At 42.5% G+C, this 23,136-nt stretch overlaps 1 protein-coding gene across 1 annotated transcript in view; it reads right to left on the bottom strand.

Moving 5' to 3' along the window:
• The window catches only part of RDX (radixin), a 227,520-nt gene that overhangs the window by 30,052 nt on the left and 174,332 nt on the right, over nt 1–23,136 (bottom strand). The window contains exons 10-12 of the mRNA XM_073613487.1: nt 11,111–11,241; nt 5,785–5,945; nt 3,689–3,781 (exon numbers count right to left, since the gene is read on the bottom strand). Of these exons, the coding sequence (XP_073469588.1) occupies nt 3,689–3,781; nt 5,785–5,945; nt 11,111–11,241 (385 nt within the window). The remainder of the gene's footprint in view (nt 1–3,688; nt 3,782–5,784; nt 5,946–11,110; nt 11,242–23,136) is intronic.

Below are 23,136 nucleotides of genomic sequence, written 5' to 3'. Positions count from 1 at the left end.
CGCCTCAATGATAATCTCTTACGAGACTCAGTATGCATCGCTGAAGTTACTAAAGCAATTCATAACTTTAAAATTGACCACATAGCAGATACAACTTCTCCACTTAACCAATGGGAGGCGCTGAAGTGTGTGGTCAGGGGCGTCCTAATTCAGAACGGCTCTCGTTTGAAAAAGATTAGGTCTGACGACATCAGGCGCCTCCTGACCAACATTTCTGATCTAGAATCCCTACACAAATCAAATCTGGACCCCTCCACTTTTGTGGCCCTTTCCAACCCGTCGGGATTTACTCCAATTATTAGATTCACACTCTCTCATAGCTAGGGATCGCGCCCGAAAATCTTACTATTCTATAGCCAATAAATGCGGTCAACATCTGGCACGGGTTATTCATCCCAGGGTTCCACGTCTTCCCATTCCCTTCTTCACCAAACCAGACCAGACTAAAGTTTTTGGTTGCAAAGACATTTCCACCACATTTAAAGACTATTATGCCCAGTTATATAACCTGCCGCAACCCTCCCCACCGAGTTCTCTGCCCCCATCCCAAGACCCAATGCGGACCTATATAATGGAAACGGCACTACCTGTGATTGATCCCCAGATGTCCGTGGACTTGGATGGCCCCCTGTTGGAACCGGAGTTCCTAGGCGCCATCAAGGAATTAAAACTGGGCAAATGCCCAGGCCCCGATGGCTACTCTCCGAGGTTTTACAAAACCTTTGCACCCTTATTGGTACCGTTTCTCACTAAAGCCTTTAATTCCATAGATGATACCACCCTCCCTTCCAAAGCACTCCTTTCAGCCAATGTCTCCATCTTACCAAAACCCAATAAGGACCCTTCCCAATGCAGCAGCTACCGCCCAATATCGCTTTTAAACATTGATCTTAAGCTCTTTGCCAAAATCCTTGCTAATCGTCTCTCTCCCTCTCTCCCTGGGATCATACATAGAGACCAGGTGGGCTTCGTCCCGGGTAGAGAGGCACGAGACAACACCACCAAAACTATTAACCTCATCTCCTATGCCTAACGCCACCATCAACAGATCTGCCTTCTCTCCTTTGATGCCGAGAAGGCTTTCGATCGGGTTAACTGGCGCTTCCTAAAACTTTCCCTTGAGCAAATTGGGTTGGGATCCTCTTTCATCTCCAAAATTATGTCACTCTACTCCAATCCCTCTGCTTCGGTCCTGGTTAATGGTACTTCTTCAGCTGCATTTGACATCTCCAATGGGACTCGCCAGGGATGCCCCCTCTCACCCCTTTTTTTTTGTTATAGTAATGGAACATCTAGCATGTGCCATTCACCAAAATGATTCCATACAAGGCATACACACGCCTTCCGCACACCATAAACTTGCACTTTACGCTGATGATCTACTCATTTACGCACGCCAACCACATATTACACTCCCCTCTTTGCTCTTGGAGTTCCAACGTTTCGGAAGTTTGAGTAATTTTAAACTCAATATCTCCAAGACTGAAGCGCTTAATATCTCTCTCCCTGCTCCCACATTGTCCTCCCTCAAATCCAACTATACCTTTCACTGGCAGACCAAGGGCATTAAGTACTTAGGCGTAACCATAACGGCTAACTTATCACTTCTCTTTACACTGAATTACATCCCCCTCCTCTCTCGACTCCGTAAAGATCTTGCCTCCTGGGGGGACAAACCCATACCCTGGTTTGGACGCATAAACACCCTTAAGATGGACACTTTACCCAAATTGCTCTACCTATTTCAGACCATCCCAATCATAGTACCCAAACCCTTTTTCTCTACTCTACGCTCTCTTTCCATCCGCTTTCTGTGGAATAAAGGATTATCGAGAATCAAATCCAAGCTACTCACCCGGCCAAAATTACAAGGAGGTACAGGTCTACCTGACTTTGAGCTTTATTACAAAGCCACATTAATGGCACGTATCCTTGATTGGTTCCCACAACCTTCCCAAAAAGCTTCGGTTATGGTTGAACAGGATATGTCCCCCGTTGACCTTAGGGCTTTATTGTGGGGCTATAAACGTAACTTATCAGTTTTGGCGGATTCATCACCCCTCACTACAGCTGCCCTCATACTTTGGTATAAGAGAGGTCTATGTGAGATTCTATCTTCAGACCCATCTCCCTTATCACCACTTTTCGATAATCCCGCCTTTCCACAAGGTATAGGGGCTCATGCTATTGGTTCTCTCTCCCGCTCTTCTTGGCCCCAAGCACACTCCTTTATCCGGGCGGACAATGGAACACCAAATATCCCTCTAGGAAATCGAGACTGGCTCACTTCCATACACCTCTCCACCTTTACCGCACATCTTTTCACTTCCTCTCAGGTCCATCGCCCCTTGACTGACTTTGAACACCTCAGCTCTTCGCAAGAGTTACCTAGACACCTGCTCTCACGTATCTACAGTCTTATTCAATCTCTTACACAGACAGACCTTCCCACCTACACTAGAGTATGGTCGGCAGACCTGGGAAAGACCATCTCCAGAGCGGACTGGCAAACTGCGTTCCATTTCGCGCATAAGTCCTCAATCTCATGCTATTCACAAGAAAAAAATTTTAAGGTCATGGCGAGGTGGTATGGGGACCCCGCCTCTCTACGGAAAATTTTCCCCTCAACTTCAAATTTGTGTTGGCGTTGTTCTCTTACAACAGGGTCGTATCTACATATTTGGTGGGAATGTGATCGGATCCGGCCCTTCTGGAATCAGGTATCCCAGGTTTAAGAAAAAATTATCGATGATCCTCTGCACTTGACTCCTGAAATAGCCCTCCTATCTATTCTGCCTTGTTCAATAGCCTCTCAAAAGCGCAACCTTTTACGTTTTTTCCTGTCTGCAGCTCGCCAACTCATACCCCTTTTCTGGAAGACAGCGACTATCCCCCTATTGTCCCTCTGGACTTCCACCATGAACGATATTATGCGAATGGAGGAGATGCTAGCGCTTGACAATGACACCTACGAGAAATTTACAATTTTATGGTCGGTCTGGCAGCGCTTCTCCTCCTCAGATACGCTGTCTTCCTTACTTCCTGCCCCCCAGATTACAGCTTCCCCTATGAATTTGAATATACGCTGATCCCTTGACCATGTCTAGGGACCTGGAGTCCTTCCTTCTCAACCACAGCCAGCGGAACTCCCTCTCCCTACTCTTCTCTCCTTTTCCCCCCTTTTTTCTTTTCTGTCTTCTTCCCCCTTACTCATTTCCTAATTATTCTTTTTCTCTTTTCTCCATGACCTTCTATTATGATACTTGACATGATTTATTTATATTAAAATTTACTTAATAATGATCAGCTTAGCTGTGGGCGATAGCCATTTTGCTCGCTGATTGATCTCTCAATATGTTTTACTTTATGTCAAATGTATTAGTTCTTTTGTTGTTTTATAACAATAAAAATATTTTCAACTCTAAAGGTAGGTCAAGAATTTCAGCTCTGATATTTCTATTGTCAAATGTTCCTTGAAGCACAACACAATGCCACCAGTTACGGATTGCTGTTGACCCGTGGAAAGCTCACTAAGTGCTGGAATGCATACATTTTACATACAACTGGCACACTGGAATCTACGTTTGAAAAAGGGCTCAATGTGATTCTATACCATGAGCTGTTTAATAGGCCTCATGAAAGAATTCACAATATCAAATGCATACAATTGATAAAAGGTAGACGTTACTTTTTGTTGCCACTCTGAAGCTTCCTCTTCTTTCTTCTTCTTTGCTTCTTCAAGTAAAGCGATCTTGGCAGTAAATTCTGCAAGTTCAGCAGCCTATAATGAACATAAAAGTATATACATCAAACAAGTCACTAAGGTAATCAACAAAAATCCTTCACTGTAAAACATAAACAAAAACAAAAAAAATACTACACTTAAGAAATATTCTCCCATAGGTATTACCAAGCTACCACTAGTTGCAGCTGCCTGTGGGTCAAAAACAGGGGTCAAGTTTTTCTTACACGAAAAACATATCTAAAAAGAGCACTCCCACCTAAGCTAGATTTTTCCATTTTAGGAGCAATCACTGCAGGCCTTTACTACTGTCCATGGTCTTTGGAAGATCTGCATTGACTGCAATTCCCCTATGAAAGTCTGACCTAAGCTTTTCACCTGAGCGATCATTGGTGCTGATCAAAGAAATGCAGAGGCATAAATAGGGAAGCTGCAAACTAAACTAGACTTGCAAACTCTTCCTTCTGGTATTTTCAAACTGTTCCCCATTTGATTAAAACAAAAATCTAAAAAAAAACTGGTGGGCTGTATAAAAAACAAAACCAAAAAGGCACATACTGCCATTTGACAGATAAAAAAAAAAAGGCAGATGAAAGGAGCAAGATAGATCAAAACCCACACACCGAAACAGTGCCATACTAACCACGAAAACCTTGGTTTAAAATTTTGTAGCCTTATAAAGCTAGAGAAATTAAAAAAAGAATACACAAAATAGGCCCATTTCTCATCAGCCGACCGATCAGGTCCGCCTGTCAGTTTTTCAGGTGGACCCAATCGGACCTCCCATTGTTCTTCATGGGGGGGCGGATGTCAGCAGACATGTGTCCGCTGTCAACCACAGACACCTGATCCGGTCAAAATAGACTGATGGGGATCCGTGCCTCATCCGCCTGGCGGATCGAATCATTGGAGAGGCAGTCTGTTTCCATCTGACAGCCCAATAGAGAACAGCAGGCTGTGTCCATGTCCACTCTGCATAGCGGACATGGACTTGTCATCCGCCTGCTCTGCAGGGATCAGCAGAGAGATCCCCTGCTGAGCAGATGGATCTGCTTGGATGGATTCCACTCCATCTAAAAGGGGCCACAGGCTTAGTTCACATGGACATGAAAATGGGGTGTTTTTTTTTTTTTTTTTTAAGGTATTTTGCATGTTGTGTTCCAAACACTAAATCATATATGAGACAAAATACTGTATAGATTTTGTACTTTCCTGCAATTCATGCACATTTCCCCATTTTTATCTCTTTAAACATGCTACAATTACAGGAAAAAAACTGTTGATGTGCCAGAAATAGTCAGGGGAATACAATACAGTACTAACAACAATTAACATGCAATAGCTTCACATGCCTAAACATGTGTCCACTACGCGGCTTTAGCCGCATTTTTTCAAGCAGCTTTTCTCCTGCGAGGAGTTCTGGTGATCAGAGGAAAAAACGCAAACACTCTGTGTGCATGAGGCCTAAGTGTTTAGGTTGCATTTCAGGATTAAACAAGGGCTAGGCTAGCTTTTAGTTTTTGGTTACGAGCTAGGGTCATCCCAGTGGTTAGGAGTAATGGTTATTGGGGAGTGAGGGAGCATGGGGGTTAAAGATTTTATTTTTTATTTCCCCCCTCAATTTTTGAAAAAAAATATGAAATGCCCATACCAAAAATTTCCATTGCAGGCACTTGAGGCAAAAAAAAAAAACAATGTACAGAGATTATTGTTGGAACAAAACAGGGGCAAGGATTGGATCAGATTTCTTTACCTGCTCCAATGTCTAAGACTGCAGTGCATTTCATATTCTACTAAACCTTGCATACAAAAAGTTATATACTTAAAACTGAAATTTGGGTTTTACCTAGAGTGCTCTTTTAACCTGTGTAAACTTTGATAATCATGAAAATCAGATTTCCCCATCGGAAGTAAATTAGCAAAGCTCGGTTTTATTCACTAAAGTGAAACCCCGATGATATCATATTCCTAATAATATAAATCCATAACTCATCTACAAACTGCTCTAAAAGAAAAGCCTTCTCTGTGCACTTCCTCCTCACCAGCTGCTCCTGGTTTTTCATCTGGTCTGCAGCTTGCTTGGCCAGTGCCGCCTTGGCTTCTTCTGCAGACCGTCGCTCTTTCTCTAGGCGCTCAGATTCTTCTATTGCGCGCTTTCTTTCCTGTTCCAACTCTAAAGCTTTCCTAGTTTGTTCTTCTAGCTCTGTAAAAAAACAAAACAAAACAAAACAAAACACATGAGTGATTCCAGAAGAACTGTGAGTTTCCATGTGTATAAGTGAGGGAAGATTTTCCCTTATTTCCTGTGACCCAGGTACAGGGAATGGGTTGTGTGGTCATTTCTGGGAGAAGAAAAGCATGGCCTTGTAAGAAATTCCAATTCTTTCTTGCTCTACAAAGTACTGTATGTATTTGTCTGTGACAACAATGGAGATTTCTCACAATTTCTCATCTTGACAAGAGTCCTGCTGTACTAAAAACAATATGTTTTGACTGTAAATTAAACCTGTTCGTAAAAGAAAATTCTCCCCATTCACACTACAGGTCTATTAAAACGTAGGCAGTCATGCAAAAGTTATTCCACACAATTACCAATATACAGTGGGGCAAAAAAGTATTTAGTCAGCCACCAATTGTGCAAGTTCTCCCACTTAAAAAGATGAGAGGCCTGTAATTGTCATCATAGGTATACCTCAACTACGAGAGACAAAATGTGGAAACAAATCTAGACAATTACATTGTCTGATTTTTGAAAGAATTTATTTGCAAATTATGGTGGAAAATATGTATTTTGTCAATATCAAAAGTTCATCTCAATACTTTGTTTGATGGCAATGACAGAGGTCGAACGTTTTCTGTAAGTCTTCACAAGGTTGTCATACACTTTTGGTGGTATGTATGGACATTCTCCCAATCCTCTTCTAGATCATCCAAATGCTTTCTAGCAAACCTCAGCTGGGCCCAGACGTGTACTGGCGTAAGCAGGGGGACACGTCTGGCACTGCGGGATCTGAGTCTCTGGCAGCGTAGTGTGTTACTGATGGTAGCCTTTGTTAAGTTGGTCCCAGCTCTCTGCAGGTCATTCACTAGGTCCCCCCGTGTGGTTCTGGGATTTTTGCTCACCGTTCTTGTGATCATTTTGACCCCACGGGGTGAGATCTTGCGTGGAGCCCCAGATCGAGGGAGATTATCAGTGGTCTTGTATGTCTTCCATTTTCTAATTATTGCTCCCACAGTTGATTTATTCACACCAAGCTGCTTGCCTATTGCAGATTCAGTCTTCCCAGCCTGGTGCAGGTCTACAATTTTGTTTCTGGTGTCCTTCGACAGCTCTTTGGTCTTCACCATGGTGGAGTTTGAAGTGTGACTGTTTGAGGTTGTGGACAGGTGTCTTTTATACTGATAAGTTCAAACAGGTGCCATTAATACAGGTAATGAGTGGAGGACAGAGGAGCCTCTTAAAGAAGAAGATACAGGTCTGTGGGAGCCAGAAATCTTGCTTGTTTGTAGGTGACCAAATACTTATTTTCCACCATAATTTGCAAATAAATTCTTTCAAAAATCAGACAATGTGATTGTCTGGATTTGTTTCCACGTTTTGTCTCTCATAGTTGAGGTATACCTATGATGACAATTACAGGCCTCTCATCTTTTTAAGTGGGAGAACTTGCACAATTGGTGGCTGACTAAATACCTTTTTGCCCCACTGTAGATATTCCTGTATAACAGATGCATTCTAAAATTCATGGTGTTCCTAGTCCACAAGCTTATCAACTACCAAACTAAAAGGAGAGGTCCTTATATGTATGTGACTGCTGTGCAGCAGACGATGAGCAATGCATGTATGCAATAAAATGTTTACATCTCCGCTACAAATTAGTATGCAAGTGAAAACATTTTTAAGAAAATAAAACACTAATTTAACAGTAAGAAAAAGATATCGGTATCAGCCTGTCTGCCATTTATAAGACGCATGATATTAGCAGCTGTAAGGCTGCATGTACAATGAGCTCTGCTTTCAGGGCTATTTCAGAGCTCTGCAGTCTAATCCAGCTTGCAGACCCAAGTTTAGCATGTGTGAAACCTGGATAAAATACTTATTAGTTGACTACTGAATAGTAAATAATTTTATGAAGTGGTTCTATCAAATGCAAAAGAAAATATATCGAAATAACTTTGGCGATAGTCTGCAGACACAGTATTGCATCTTACATTAGGGCACAGTATTTACATGGAGAACTTGCTAAGTCCACAAATGACAATAAATTCTGAATCATAAGCCCACTACAGAAAACCTAGCTCAAGATGAAAATATGAAAGCTGTAATTGCTAACCTTTTTTTTTTGAAAATGCAAGTCCTGGGGCTGACTTGTAAACCCTCGAGTTTTTTCGCCTTAATGCATTTTATGCATTGAGGTGAAAAAGCTCCTGTGATGCAGCAGCCCCCCCCCTTTTACTTACCTGAACCCGGTCTTTACAGCAACGGGGACGAGCACACCAGCTCCAGCCGGTGTCTTGGGTCCTGAGTGGATAGATTGATAGCAGCGCAGCCAACTGGCTCCCGCTGCTGTCAATCAAATCCAATGATGCGGGAGCCGGGGGTGGGGCCGAGTCCTGCTGTCTGTGTCAATGGACGCAGCAGCAGGACACAGGAGCGCGGCTCTCCAATGAGGCACTCGAGAAGAGGAGCCAGGAGTGCTGCTGAGGGACCCCAGAAGAGGATCAGGGGGCCACTCTGTGCAAAACGAACTGCACAGAGGAGGCAAGTATGACAGGTTTGTTTTTTTTTTTTTGTATTTTTAAAAACACGAACCTTTAACCTTGCCTTACTACTTGGTGATCTAAAATAAGCATGTAGTCAGTCAAGGGTTGACACACCTATAATTGACCATACTTTTTAGAGGTCAGTGACTATTTATTCTATGAAGTAATACTGTTGGATCAATTATAGTGACCCATATGCAGAAAAATTTGAAAGTGGTTTCTGCCCTTTAGCAAGTCCAAGCAGTCAATGCTGGAGTCTAAGGCCCCATCCACACCTCACGTCCCAATAACAGCTTAAAACACCAAAAGCACTGGAGAAAAAATTATGCTCTATGGAGAAGGTTCACATCTCCAGTCCAAGTCACATGAAGCCAAACGCCTGAAGCTCAAAAAAGTTCTGGAGTTTTTTGTAGCTCAAATCGGGCAGATTTGTGCGTTTTTGGTGCATTTTTATTCCCATAGAAATTGATAGAAACGTGCCATTTGCGCGTTTTGTCGTGAGTTTTTCCAGCTCAAATTAAAATTTTAAAACATAAAATAGCAATATATGAATAAATGTAAACGAAGTTTACAAATCACTATAAATGATCATAAATACATAAAATAAATTAATATGTAATATATAAATGACAATTAACCCCTAACCTTACATTTTTTAATATAAAAATAACACCCAAACCCCAAAAAAAAATTTAAAAAAATTATCATTAATAATAGTAATTTAGTGTTAGGGTGCTTATTTATTATGATTTTATTTTTTGAAGAGTTAGGGGTTAATTACTTCGTTATGCTTATTTTATTTATTTGTGAATTTATTTGTGAGTAGTAGTAGAAGTAGTAGTAGTAACACCCTAACAAAAACAAACCCTATGTCAGGAAGCTAGTTCGGCTAATACAAATTCTCATACAGCTAATGCTAATTCTTATGCAGCTAATTGCTCATCCCCATACAGCTAATGCTTATACAAGTGTACGAACACATATACAAGCTCAGGGTAATAAACGTGCATTGCATGAATCTATCTATGGTCACCGCTGACACCCCCTATTCAGGTGTCTGGCCCCTTTTCGGAGGCCAGGCACCTGAATTACAGCGGCGGGGTATTTTTTGTAAGCACCTGATTAGAGCCATAGGCTCTAATAGGCGTCCAAAAAGGTGAACAAAGGGCGCCATGTTGGGCACTCACTGTTCACTAAGCGTTGTGTTAGGAACTGAACCACCTCTCAGCCAATCAAGTGCTCACCAGGGTAATCCACTGACTAGAATCCATTTTGTAATGCTCAGCCAGCTTACCTTATTAGGCAGTAGCCCGTCCCACACTGCAAGCTGTGTCCCCGCCTCCCTCTCCTCTTCTCCAGCAGTTGGCATCTCCTGTGTCAAAAAAGCCGCGCTGTGGAAGGGGGCATGTACAGCGTGTTCCTATTGGCTGAGGGGGCAGTGCAGAGGCGGAGCAGATATAATCTCGGGATTTTCACATCAAAATGATGTCGGTGTCAGACATTTCAGGGACAGATGTAAAAATGCACAGATTTTTACATACTGTCCCTTGTTTTACTGAGGCTGGCCACCCTGATGGGGCCCCCTAGTGGCATGGGGCCCTCGGTCAGTGCCCGAATGGTCAGTCCGCCCCTGGATGCAGACGATTGATAAAATTGGGCCCTGCTCTGATGCAAAGTCACTTTGGGGTTGAGTGTTGTGCAGGTCCTTCGGCAGAGTCAATGTTCATCTGAGTTTTTGCCATGGCTCCCTTTTGCTTGGCTTCTGCCATAGTGAAGGGTGAGGGTATTCCCTTGTGGGGTAATAAAGTAGGGTGCAGAATATAGAGTAAGTCTGTCCAAGAAGGATACACACTGCAATCCAGGTACAGACTGCCAAGTAGCAAGGTTCTCATGGCAAAAGGGCAGGAGGAAGTGCTCAAGTACCTTATAAGGCCTCAAAGTGTGCGACCTGTGGTGTGATAGAACACCTGGCCACTTCACGACACACAGCTCTAAGATGTTAAGTTTTAGCGCAGTGTGAAGCTTGAAAAGTTTACATGGTAAATTAAATTCCAGAGTCTCAGTTTTACAATAACAGTCAAATATACTGTACAGGGTGACCCGGTCTTACCTGTCCACATGGCTGGTCCCTACAATACGGTTAAGGCGGTTAAGGCTTCGCCCTTCATCGTAGGTAGGCCATAAACCTGTAAAGCCACCTGTGGCTAAACGTGCTGCACAAAGTGCCAAGGTGAGTGCCAATGCAGGATCCAGTTCCTGAAGCAACGTCACAGGCTGTCCCCACAGCATGTCGTCAGGGTATGGCTCCCAGTGAGCCGATTAAAGAATCAGAAGATAAAATAATAAAGTAGTTAATCCAAGAGTGATTTTTCCATAAGCAAGAATAGGTCCACCACCTTAGGACACTAGCAAAAAACTGAGAACTCACAGAGCGGGTAGGGTCATAGGGGAGGCACACAAAGGGGCATGTCCTCAAAAGCTTGCCATTGGTCTGTGAATACTTAACCTGTGTCCTGCATTGAAAAATAAGACCTACCCCTCCTCCAAGTGACAAGTTGTACATATTGCTGGTATACTTCAGGAACAGTATACTTATTAAAATACCTTTTTGTGCTTTTAGCGTCTGTTCTTCGATTTGTCGAAGGCGTTCAATTAGCTCATCCTTTTCACGTTCTATCCTCTCTTTTTCCTTCTCTGCTATTTCTCTTTTCTTCTTTTCATTTTCTAGCTGTGCTCTAGATGGGAATAAATGTGTCCAGTCAGTTAAACTGAGCAAATAATTAATGATAATTTACTAAATGTGCTTCCTAATGTTTGGCAAATCACCAGAATACGATCAACCTTTATGAGGCTCAGACACCGCTAAAAATACATAATGCGGCTCTTAAAGTTCAACTCCTACTCTGCACAAGTTTTAAAGAATGTAAATGCCACTTACAGCGCAACTATAAACATATTTTTTTCCTGTAAGAATGGGAGAAAAGTTAGAGAGACACTGTAGCCATTCAGGGCAAAGTGACAGTGTGTGCAAAACCTCCCCCCACCCTATACTCACCTGTCTAAAGCTTCCCTGCTGCATCTTTTTCATAACAGCAGCCACCAAAATACCCAGTGTCAGAACTGAAAGAGCAGTGATATTACCCTCCCATAATCATTTGCCAGTGCCTAGACCAAGCAACTGGCTGCTAAGCGAGAGCACTGCATCATGGAGAGGAGGCCACATGCACCCTCATATCTGGAAGGGCTGGATATTTTGCCATGTTGGCCACAGAAGAAGTGATGGGGAGCAATTTAGAGGCAACCATAAGGTTTTGGGGTTAGGCTTTACCAACTAACTTTTTACACTTCTATTGGACTTGAATAATTTCTGCTGCCCCCATTAACACGAGAGGGGAAACTTCAATGGGGACTTACACCGCAATTAACACCCATGTATGGCATAAACCCTTACATGCAACATTCAAAACTAATGGGGGAAAAAAACCTGATGGGGGAAAAGGATTAGCTGTAGTTGGCTTTACTCTAGTCGTCCAACTAAATTCATCAGTTAAAGTGGAATTAAAGGCAACACTCTTCCTCCCCCCCCCCCCATTTTGGATTGGTAAGGGGTGTTATACCCGGTGTTATTTTTTTGCCTTTTGTTGCCAACTGGGGAAATTCTGTCCCATAGTAAGAGCAGGAAGGAGAAATCCCTATAAAATGAGAGAATCCCTGGAACCATAAACATAACAAATAGAAAGCACGAATGTTCTCAATGGGGGCACAGACACCAATAAAAATCTGACAGGTGTTCCAATCCCAATCCCTCTCCACTCTCCAATCTAAATCACAAAGCAATATTAAACCCAAAAAACGAAAACATAATATATTGCAGCTTACCAATCCATAGATGTGGTGGGCTACATTAGTTTTATTTTTTCCTTTATTTCACCTGGTGATTCAGTAACACTTCCTGTAGTAGTAGTAGTAGTATTAGTAATAATAACGCAGACACCTTTGGATAGCAGCACTGACAGTCTGGGGAGGGGGTAATGTTAGGCTAGCCAATTTGGTGGCACTTGACTAACAAATGGAAGCTGAACGCCAGCTAACACTTGAAAAGAAGTTACAGCAAACTTTTTTTCTTTTGGGATAAAGGTTTTACTTTAATGAATAAAAGCTGATCATTCTAAGTACCCTTGTCAGTTTTAAATGGTTTGTCTCAAACCTTTAACCGATACAGATTGGTTTGATAAAGGAAGCTGAGAAAAAGACTGTATCCCTACAAGGAAAAAAAAAACCCAAAGCCCCTTTTACACTGGGGCCACAGCCACGTTCAAGTGCTGCTCGTTTTAGTGGCGCTTTACCGCTGTTTACATGGCGCTTTTGCGCTGCTTTTCGGCTGCTAGCGGAGGCACTTTTAACCCCAAAGAAGGGGTTAAAAACTCCCATGTTGCGGCGCTTCTGGAACACTTTTTAAGCACTTCGGAAGCTCTGCACAATCATTGCAATGGACAGGTGTGTTTAAGGAGCGCTGTATACAGCACTCCCAACTCACCCCAAAGATGCTGCTTGCAGGACTTTTCTGAACGTCCCGCAAGCGCACCGCCCCAGTGTGAAAGCACCCATTGCAGAGAATGGCAGTCAGTTTTCAGGCGCTTTACAGGTGCCATTTCTAGCGCTAAAATGCCTGAAAATTGCCTCAGTGTGAAAGGCGTCAAGTAAAAAAAAAAAAGAAAAAAAAATGAATGCAGCCACTACAAGTAAACAAGTGGCTGAAGAGCTGGTGTAGTAAGGAGGGGTTTGGGTTCCTGGAGGACTGGGCCGACTTCTCAGTCGGTAACCGGTACTATAGAAGGGACGGACTGCACCTAAATGAGGAGGGTGCAGATCTGCTGGGACTGAAGATGGCCAAAAAGTTAGAGGGGTTTTTAAACTAGGCGATGGGGGGGGGGGGGTCCAGAGACAGCGATAGCCAGCGCGGAAGATATTCCAGAGGGTAGTATTGGGAGCATTAGTGGTAGGTTAACCAAAGCACAAAAACACAAGGTGAGTATAGTAGCAAGTCCTAGTTGCAATCTTGAAACACCCAATACGAGGACAATATGCGACCGGTCTAAACTATGTGGCATGTTCACCAATGCCAGGAGCATGGCGGACAAGATGGCTGAACTAGAGATACTGTTGTACAAGGAGGATTTGGGTTTTGTGGGAATTTCAGAGACCTGGTTCAACAGCTCTCATGATTGGCTGGCAAACATTCAAGGGTATACCCTATACCGCAAGGATAGAGAGGGTAAAAAAGGGGGAGGGGTATGCCTATATATCAAGAATAATGTACAAGCGAATGTGAGAGATGACATCACTGAGGGAGCTAGAGAGGAGGTGCAATCCTTATGGGTAGAGCTCCAAAGGGATGAAACTAAGGGGAAAATAATACTGGGAGTATGCTATAGGCCCCCTAACCTGAGGGAGGAAGTGGAGATGGATCTCCTATCACAAATTGGATTAGCAGCAAGGATGGGAAGTGTTATCATAATGGGGGATTTTAATTATCCAGACATAGACTGGGCGGAGGGAACCGCGCGTTCATTTAAGGCTCGCCAGTTCCTTAATGTCTTGCAGGACAATTTTATGGGTCAGATATAAGACGCACCAACTAGAAATAAAACATTACTGGATCTACTGATTACCAACAATACAGACCTGATCACAGATGTGGAAATACGGGGCAATTTAGGTAACATCGATCACAAGTCAATTAGTTTCAGTATAAATCACACAAATAGGAAACGTCAAGGGAACACAAAGACACTGAATTTCAAAAGAGCCAACTTCCCTAAACTACAAACCTTGCTAAAAGGCATAAATTGGGATAAAATATTAGGAACAAAGAATACGGAGGAGAGATGGGTTTGCTTTAAGAGCATATTAAATAAGGGCATTAGCCAATGTATCCCATTGGGTAATAAATTTAAAAGAGTGAACAAAAATCCTGGATGGCTTAACTCCAATGTAAAAATGCATATAAAAGCAAAGGAGAAGGCCTTCAAAAAATACAAGGTTGAGGGATCATCCTCAGCATTCAGACTTTATAAAGAATGCAATAAGAAATGTAAGGGTGCAATTAGGACGACTAAGATAGAACATGAAAGACACATAGCGGAGGAGAGCAAAAAAAATCCCAAGAAATTCTTTAACCACTTCCTGGCCGCCCTATAGCGGATTGACGTCCGGGAAGTGGTTGTGTTATCCTGACTGGACGTCATATGACGTCCAGCAGGATAACATGCCCCCGGGGGCGCGCATCGCGGCGATCGGTGGAGCGGTGTGTCAGTCTGACACACCGCTACACTGATCTTGGTAAAAAGCCTCCGGCGGAGGCACTTTACCACGTGATCAGCCGTGTCCAATCACGGCTGATCACGCTGTCAATAGGAAGAGCTGTTGATCGGCTCTTCCTCACTCGTGTCTGACAGACGCAAGTAGAGGAGAGCCGATCGGCGGCTCTCCTGGCAGGGGGGGTCTGCGCAGCCCCCCCTCAGATCACCCCACTGGACTACCAGGGATGCCACTAGGACCACCAGGGAAGGGGCAACGTGGATGGCCAGGTATGTACCCCATGGCCATCCCCATGTGCCCAATCTGTGCCAATCAGTGCCCACAAATGGGCACTGATTGGCACTATTATGTCCATGATATGCCCAGATCTGCCCAGCAATGCTCTATCAGTGCCACCTGTCATTGCCCATCTGTGCCACCTGTCAGTGGCCATCAGTGCCACCTGTCAGTGCCCATCAGTGCCCACCTGTCAGTGCCCATCAGTGCCACACATACGTACCCATCAGTACCACCCATATATACCAATCAATGCCACCTACGAGTGCCCATCAGTGCTGCCTATGTGTGCCACCTATGAGTGCCCATCAGTGCCGCATACCAGTGCCACCTATCAGTGCCGCCTATCAGTGCCGCCTATCAGTGCCCATCATCAGTGCCCGTTAGTGCCACCTCATCAGTGCCACCTCATTGGTGCCCATCAGTGCCGCCGTATCAGTGCCCATCTGTGCCGCCGTATCAGTGCCCATTATTGAAGGATAAAGCGTACTTATTTACAAAAAAATTTAACAGAAACAAAGAAAAACTTGTTTTTTTTCGAAATTTTCGGTCTTTTTTTATTTGTTGCGCAAAAAATAAAAACCGCAGAGGTGATCAAATACCACCAAAAGAAAGCTCTATTTGTGGGAACAGAATGATAAAAAATTTGTTTGGGTACAGTGTAGCATGACCGCGCAATTGTCATTCAAATTGCAACAGCGCTGAAAGGTGAAAATTGGGCTGGGCGGGAAGGTGTCTAAGTGCCTGGTATTGAAGTGGTTAAGTATGTAAACAGTAAAAAAGGGAGGACAGACCATATTGGCCCCATAAAGAATGAGGAAGGATATCTGGTTACAAAGGATGGGGAGATGGCGAAGGTATTGAATTTATTCTTCTCCTCAGTCTTCACGAGTGAATCGGGGGGCTTCAGTAACCAAAACTGCAGTGTTTATCCTCATGACACAACACAGGAAGCACCTCCATGGTTAACAGAGGACGGAATTAAAATTAGACTTGCGAAACTTAACATTAATAAATCACCGGGACCAGATGGCTTGCATCCGAGGGTACTTAGGAAACTCAGTCAGGTGATTGCCAGACCGTTGTTCCTAATTTTTACAGACAGTCTATTGACTGGAATGGTACCAGCTGATTGGAGAAAAACCAATGTTGCACCAATATTTAAAAAGGGCCCAAAAAACATCCCTGGGAATTACAGACCAGTTAGCCTAACATCAATAGTATGTAAACTCTTGGAGGGGATGATAAGGGACTATTATACAAGATTTTAGTAATAAGAACGATATCATTAGCAGTTATCAGCATGGATTCATGAAGAATCATTCTTGCCAAACCAATCTATTAACCTTCTATGAGGAGGTGAGTTGCCATCTAGATAAAGGAAGGCCCGTAGACGTGGTGTATCTGGATTTTACAAAAGCATTTGACACAGTTCCCCATAAACGTTTACTGTACAAAATAAGGTCCGTTGGCATGGACCATAGGGTGAGTACATGGATTGAAAACTGGCTACAAGGGCGTGTTCAGAGGGTGGTGATAAATGGGGAGTACTCAGAATGGTCAGGGGTGGGTAGTGGGGTTCCCCAGGGTTCTGTGCTGGGACCAATCCTATTTAATTTGTTTATAAACGACCTGGAGGATGGGATAAACAGTTCAATCTCTGTATTTGCAGAAGATACTAAGCTAAGCAGGGCAATAACTTCTCCGCAGGATGTGGAAACCTTGCAAAAAGACCTGAACAAATTAATGGGGTGGGCGACTACATGGCAAATGAGGTTCAATGTAGAAAAATGTAAATTAATGCATTTGGGTGGCAAAAATATGAATGCAATCTATACACTGGGAGGAGAACCTCTGGGGGAATCTAGGACGGAAAAGGACCTGGGGGTCCTAGTAGATGATAGGCTCAGCAATGGCATGCAATGCCAAGCTGCTGCTAATAAAGCAAACAGAATATTGGCATGCATTAAAAGGGGGATCAACTCCAGAGATAAAACAGTAATTCTCCCGCTCTATAAGGCTCTGGTCCGGCCGCACCTGGAGTATGCTGTCCAGTTCTGGGCACCAGTCCTCAGGAGGGATGTACTGGAAATGGAGCGAGTACAAAGAAGGGCAACAAAGCTAATAAAGGGTCTGGAGGATCTTAGTTATGAGGAAAGGTTGCGAGCGCTGAACTTATTCTCTCTGGAGAAGAGACGCTTGAGAGGGGATATGATTTCAATTTACAAATACTGTACTGGTGACCCCACAATAGGGATAAAACTTTTTCGCAGAAGATAGTTTAATAAGACTCGTGGCCACTCATTACAATTAGAAGAAAAGAGGTTTAACCTTAAACTACGTAGAGGGTTCTTTACTGTAAGAGCGGCAAGGATGTGAAATTCCCTTCCACAGGTGGTGGTCTCAGTGGGGAGCATTGATAGCTTCAAGAAACTATTAGATAATCACCTGAATGACCGCAACATACAGGGATATGTAATGTAATACTGACACATAAACACACACATAGGTTGGACTTGATGGACTTGTGTCTTTTTTCAACCTCACCTACTATGTAACTATGTAACATCGAAGAATTAGTAAGCTGCAACTTCAATACATTTTTGTTTTTTGGTTTAATACCAGTTTTAAAAAAAAGAGTTTTGCCTTTAGTTATACTTTACTTTTTTTGGTTTACATTTAATCTAAGGCACCCAAGCACTCATGTCCTGGATGTGGAGTTGGCCTTCATGAAAATCCTACATAGATGTGGTAAACCTGATAAAACATCAAACGTAATAGGCTGTGTCTTTACATATTGTGCTACTAAACCTAACCAGCAACTGCCTAAGGCTATACTGCACATATAGATAAAAAAACATAAAACGACTGATGAAGGATGAGTCAGGGCACTTTGTCCTGGCTGTATAATCACCTGTGCTACTGACAGTTGCGCCTGGGATTCAGAAGTGAAAATAGAACCTGTTCCCAGGGCTGGGAAAAGACAGCTGGATTCATTTAAAAAGCTAGACGTTTCAGTCTTGATTTGTCATAGTATCCAATTTAAAGGTGCTTCCCCAACAACAACTAAAGAGCTTCCAACCTGAACTTGAAAATGATTATCAAGGACTATGAAATGAACTGGTTTTGATGTACTATTTTTATTGTTTTCCTATTATACTAAAATGGGTTATTGTGATTTGAGTAATCATGCAACAGTTTTTCACAGTTAGACCCCTTTCACACCAAGGCACTTAAAAAACGCCTTATTACAGCATTTTTACAGCGTTTTAGGGGCATGAGCGTTAAAATTAACGCAACGCTACTGGCGTTTTAACAGCGTTTTTCAAGCGTTATTGAAGCATGTGTTATTGATGCTATCTTTCTGCTTGCAAGTTTATCCTTTGTGATATCATGTAAAATAAGCAGTGTCTTGTAAAGTAACAAGCAGTGTCTTGTTTTACTTCAAATCTTCATTTTTCTGGGATTAATTTTTTTTGTGGCACTTTGATGGTCTGCTTAATCATTCTGACCTTCCCACAAGTTCAGTCGTGTTGTTGTAGATGCTCTCTTTTCTGCTTGCATGTTTACCTCTGTGAGATCATGTGAATTTTCTACAGCTCAGGGCGGATTATAGGTGTTTTTACAGCGTTTTCAATTCATTTCAATGGAGAGGGGCGTTTTTAAAGGGCTTTTTTCAATGCCCAAAAGCTGCTCCAAAGATGCTGCTTGCAGGATTTTTCTCAGCGACCCACCAGCGCAACGCCTCAGTGTGAAAGGGTCCATTGAGATGCATGGGGAGCATTTTATGAGCGTTATTTTTAGCGCTAAAATGCTGCAAAAACGCCTTGGTGTGAAAGGGGTCTAATAATATGTCAATGTGTTCTGCATACATTATTATTAAACATGTGTTTACTGTATGTAAGTGGTCTCCAAACGTGGCCCAAGGACTGGATGCGGCCCTTTGCTAGACCTAATCCAAACTTTGAGGCACTATTCCCCCCAATGACACCAACAGTTGGACATAATTCCTGCCTCTGACACCAACAATGATGCACTATTCCTCCCACTAATACAAACTATGAGGCACGATTCCTCTCACTAATACCAATGATGGGGCACTATTCATCCCTCTAATACCAACTATGAGGCATGATTCCTCTCACTAATATCAATGATGAGGCACGATTCCTCTCACTAATAATGATGGGGCACTATTCCTCCCAACAATACCAATGATGGGGCACTATTCCTCCCACTAATATCAATACCAACAACCCTGAGACCATGTTTATTCTCACTGATGCTGGGCCTGATACATTTTTACCCCCACTGGCCACAAGCCAGCCCCCCAAAGTCCGAAGGACAGTAAACTGTCCCTTTCTTTGAAATGTTTGGGGACCCGTGTCATACAGGTTTTTCTCTTCTGTGTTCATAAGGTGGTCAGCACAAACCTTTTTGCAATATATTGATATACCTTCGTTTCTCATGCCTTGAATTTTATCACAGCATAAGCAAAGTCTAAGTGTGTGCTCAGGGCGTTTACTTTTTAGGGTTTGTAAGCAAGCTTACTGTACTAACTACGTGTATTTTTAGGAAACGGTTGAAATAAAAAAAAGCTTTACTTTTTGGGCCATTTTGCCAGTATATTTAGAGTCTAGGAGTAGAGGATCCGCAATTCCAGGTCCTGATCCTACATCCCATTCAAGCTTTGTCCTTAGGAGAGACGCGTGCTACATGCCATCCTTCATGGACTAGATGACTTGCACATGCGGATTATACCTGGTGCCTGGATCAGCACTGTAACATGTGAGTGTAATCGCCATTTGTTGTTGTCATATTTTACCTTAATAAAATGACTACACTATGAGACCTTCCTCTATGTCTCTTGTGGAATAATGTTTCCCATCCTACTTTCATCTCGAGGGGCCAGTGGAGTGGAAATGTGCTGTTAGTGGAATCAATTGGTATTCCAGAAGCCCCGTTTGACATTTCTGTAAAAAGGGGTCATAATTTTCTGATGAGTGGCCACCCATCTATTGAGCACTCATGGTGAAGAATTAGAAGTTTATTTTTTTGAACATCACATTTTGGTGCTGGGATACATCACGTATGGACTTTCTAGCTTGCTATACTATGTATACTTACAATTCATTTTATATGTTTTACTGAACATCACTAGCGCCTCAACCTTTAATATATTGTTTGCATATTTACAGTCTAATAAAGCATTTGGGACAAATAAATTGCTTGCCTAGTGTATTTAGTTTTATGAATAAGTGAAACTATGTAGAGAAGCAAATTAAAAGCCAATAAACTGGATAAATAAATACAAAGTCACTCCTTGAAACATCCTCATGAACACCCTTCCCATATCACATTCCATAAGACAAGGACCAGGTGGAGCCAGAGCTCGACTTCAGCATACATCAAAATTTGCACATTACCTCACCCTGGATTTCATGGCTTTAAAGGCAGTCAGGAAGCTATGCATTTATATATGGATCCAGTTTAGTGGCTTTTAGGTAGCTTACCCAGATGTGAGATGACATGTTGCCCAATCCAGTGGTATTTAGCAAGGACCCTGAAAAACATCCAACAGTCTAATGGGTAGGTCACTACTCTTAATCCATGACATAAGTGGTTCTGGCAGCCCTTACATGCCATGTTCTCATCTTCAGCTAAGCCAATCTGACGCATCTGTGATGTCAGCTGAGCTGCCATGTTTGTACATCATGAGGCCGATACTTGCTTCTGAGGGTAATCTAATTGTGCATGCATGTTTGACTGCTCTAAATGGTCTATGGGTGTATAGGCATACCTTTAAGCGTATTTAAATCCAAAAACAAAACTTCAATACTGTATATTGCAGCTTACATTACCTTAGATGTAGTGGCTGCATTTGTTTTACTTTTTAGGGCTTTTCATTTTGTCACCTGGTGATCCTGCAAATAACGCACCAATCTACACTCTTTTCTTCATTGCATCTGTTGGGGCAGCCATGGCTGTCACACAGGCTGGAGTTGAAGCATGTCTTCCTTTGTTCCTCAACATTACAGGGTAAATTGAAGGGACTAGTAGATTACAAAACAGACAAATTTATTTGTGCTTTCTTTAAAGTGGTTCTAAAGGCTCAAGGTTTTTTACCTTTATAAAAAAGAAAGAAGGACGGTGCCCTCTAAGTGCAGCATGTATGTTAAAAATATTTATTACAATAGATAAAAACACTCACATTTGAGTTGCTAAAAACCAGCATGTAAAGTAGTTTCATCCGCGTGCTCTCGGGGGGATGTGGGTGTCACAGGCCAGTGGGGGGGTTCCTGGGATGTGAGTCCTGTGACTTGGGTCCTGGTAGCTGTTCCGGTGGTGCCGAGGGTCCTCAGAGCCTCCGGGCGGCCAGGATGTCGGTCATGGATCCTCCGTGGAGCGCCGTGCTGACCTGTGTCTTCACTTCCGGGAGCGGGGTGGGGCGGGCGGTGCTTTGCGTTCGGAGCATGCGTGCCCCTTCATCAGGCTAAGCTGGTGGCCATATTCAGTGTGGGAATTTATACCATAGGCAATGGGAGGGGTGGAGAGGTAATTGAGAGGAGGGCGGGACTATGTATAATGATTGGGCGCGTAGGTAACCATGGAGATGGGGTGTACACAATGTGGAAGGGGAGTGAAGGGAGACGGGGAGTGGGCGGGGCGGGGAGTGAGGAGGGGGGGAGGAGGGGGGAGGAGATATGCAAATGAGTATGTTGTGGTAAGAACATATATGTGTGTATATGGATCGTGGGGTAAGGAGAAGGCGGTCTATATGAAGAGGAATGTTGTATTGATCATAGTGGAAAAATATATAATATATATATATATATATATATATATATATATATATATATATATATATATATTTATCACATACACACACATATATATATACACACACGTAAACATATATGTGAAGGGAATACAAAAATGCAGACAATGGTATATAATTATAGGGAGAGATTGGTGGTATACAGTATATGAGAAGAAATGACGCAATGATGGGAAAGGAATAAAACATGTACAATGTATATACGTGTGTAAACACAAAGAACCATATATAAAGGATCCTTTCACACACACATATATACACATTTAAATGACGCGTAAGATTTGGACAAAAGGAGGGGGGGAGTGTGTTTCCAGACGGGTATTTGGGAATGAGAGGAATGTTATGGGAAATACTGGGAAATAAATAAAAGTAAAAATAATAAAAATATATAGAAATATAAATAAAAATAAAGATAAATATAAATATATATGTATATAAAAATAACAAAAATAAAAATACAAAATAAATAAAAATAAATATAAATATAAAAATAAAGAAATTAAAAATAAAAAATTTAAATAAAAATAAATATAAAAATAAAAATAGGAATAAAGATAAAAATGGTATGTGTTATCCCCAAGGCTATGTGGATAGGGATAATGGGTGGGAGACAGGTATACACTCACACTAGTGTACGGGTATGCCCATACACGTGTTCCACGTAGACTGTAAGTTAATGGGGTAGTGACTAGATGATGGATAAAACAATAAATGAGACAACAGGTAGGACAATGGATAAAACAATACGTGGTGAATTGAGATGAGATGATGTGAATAGGCAGGGATATGGTTGGGGTCACAGCAAAATGTTAATTTCGATGCCTTCATTGAGGCCTCCTGGCAATAAAGTGTCCAGTGTGTATATCCAGTAGTTTTCTCTTTCACACAACCTTTTGTAGCGTTCAGCGGTAGGGTGGGTGGAATAGACTCAATAACCCACATGCGTAGCCCTGAATATGTTTGTCCATGATGTTCTTTAAAATGTCTCGGTACACTATGCTTGTCAATGCCCTTCTCTACAAGGTTACGATGCTTACCAAACCTTTTGCGGAGCGGACGTATAGTGCGGCCTACTTATAGTAGGCCGCAGGGGCATGTGAGGCAATAGACCACATAATCTGAACCACAACTGAAGAAGTCGGGGATGACATATAGTTTACCCTTATGATGGAACTCTTTTTGCCTATGTGTAACA

This window comes from Aquarana catesbeiana, linkage group LG02 (assembly GCF_042186555.1).
Source record: "Aquarana catesbeiana isolate 2022-GZ linkage group LG02, ASM4218655v1, whole genome shotgun sequence".
Taxonomy (NCBI): domain Eukaryota; kingdom Metazoa; phylum Chordata; class Amphibia; order Anura; family Ranidae; genus Aquarana; species Aquarana catesbeiana.
Note: the sequence above shows the minus strand (reverse complement) of the source record. Positions and strands in the feature narration are given on the sequence as shown.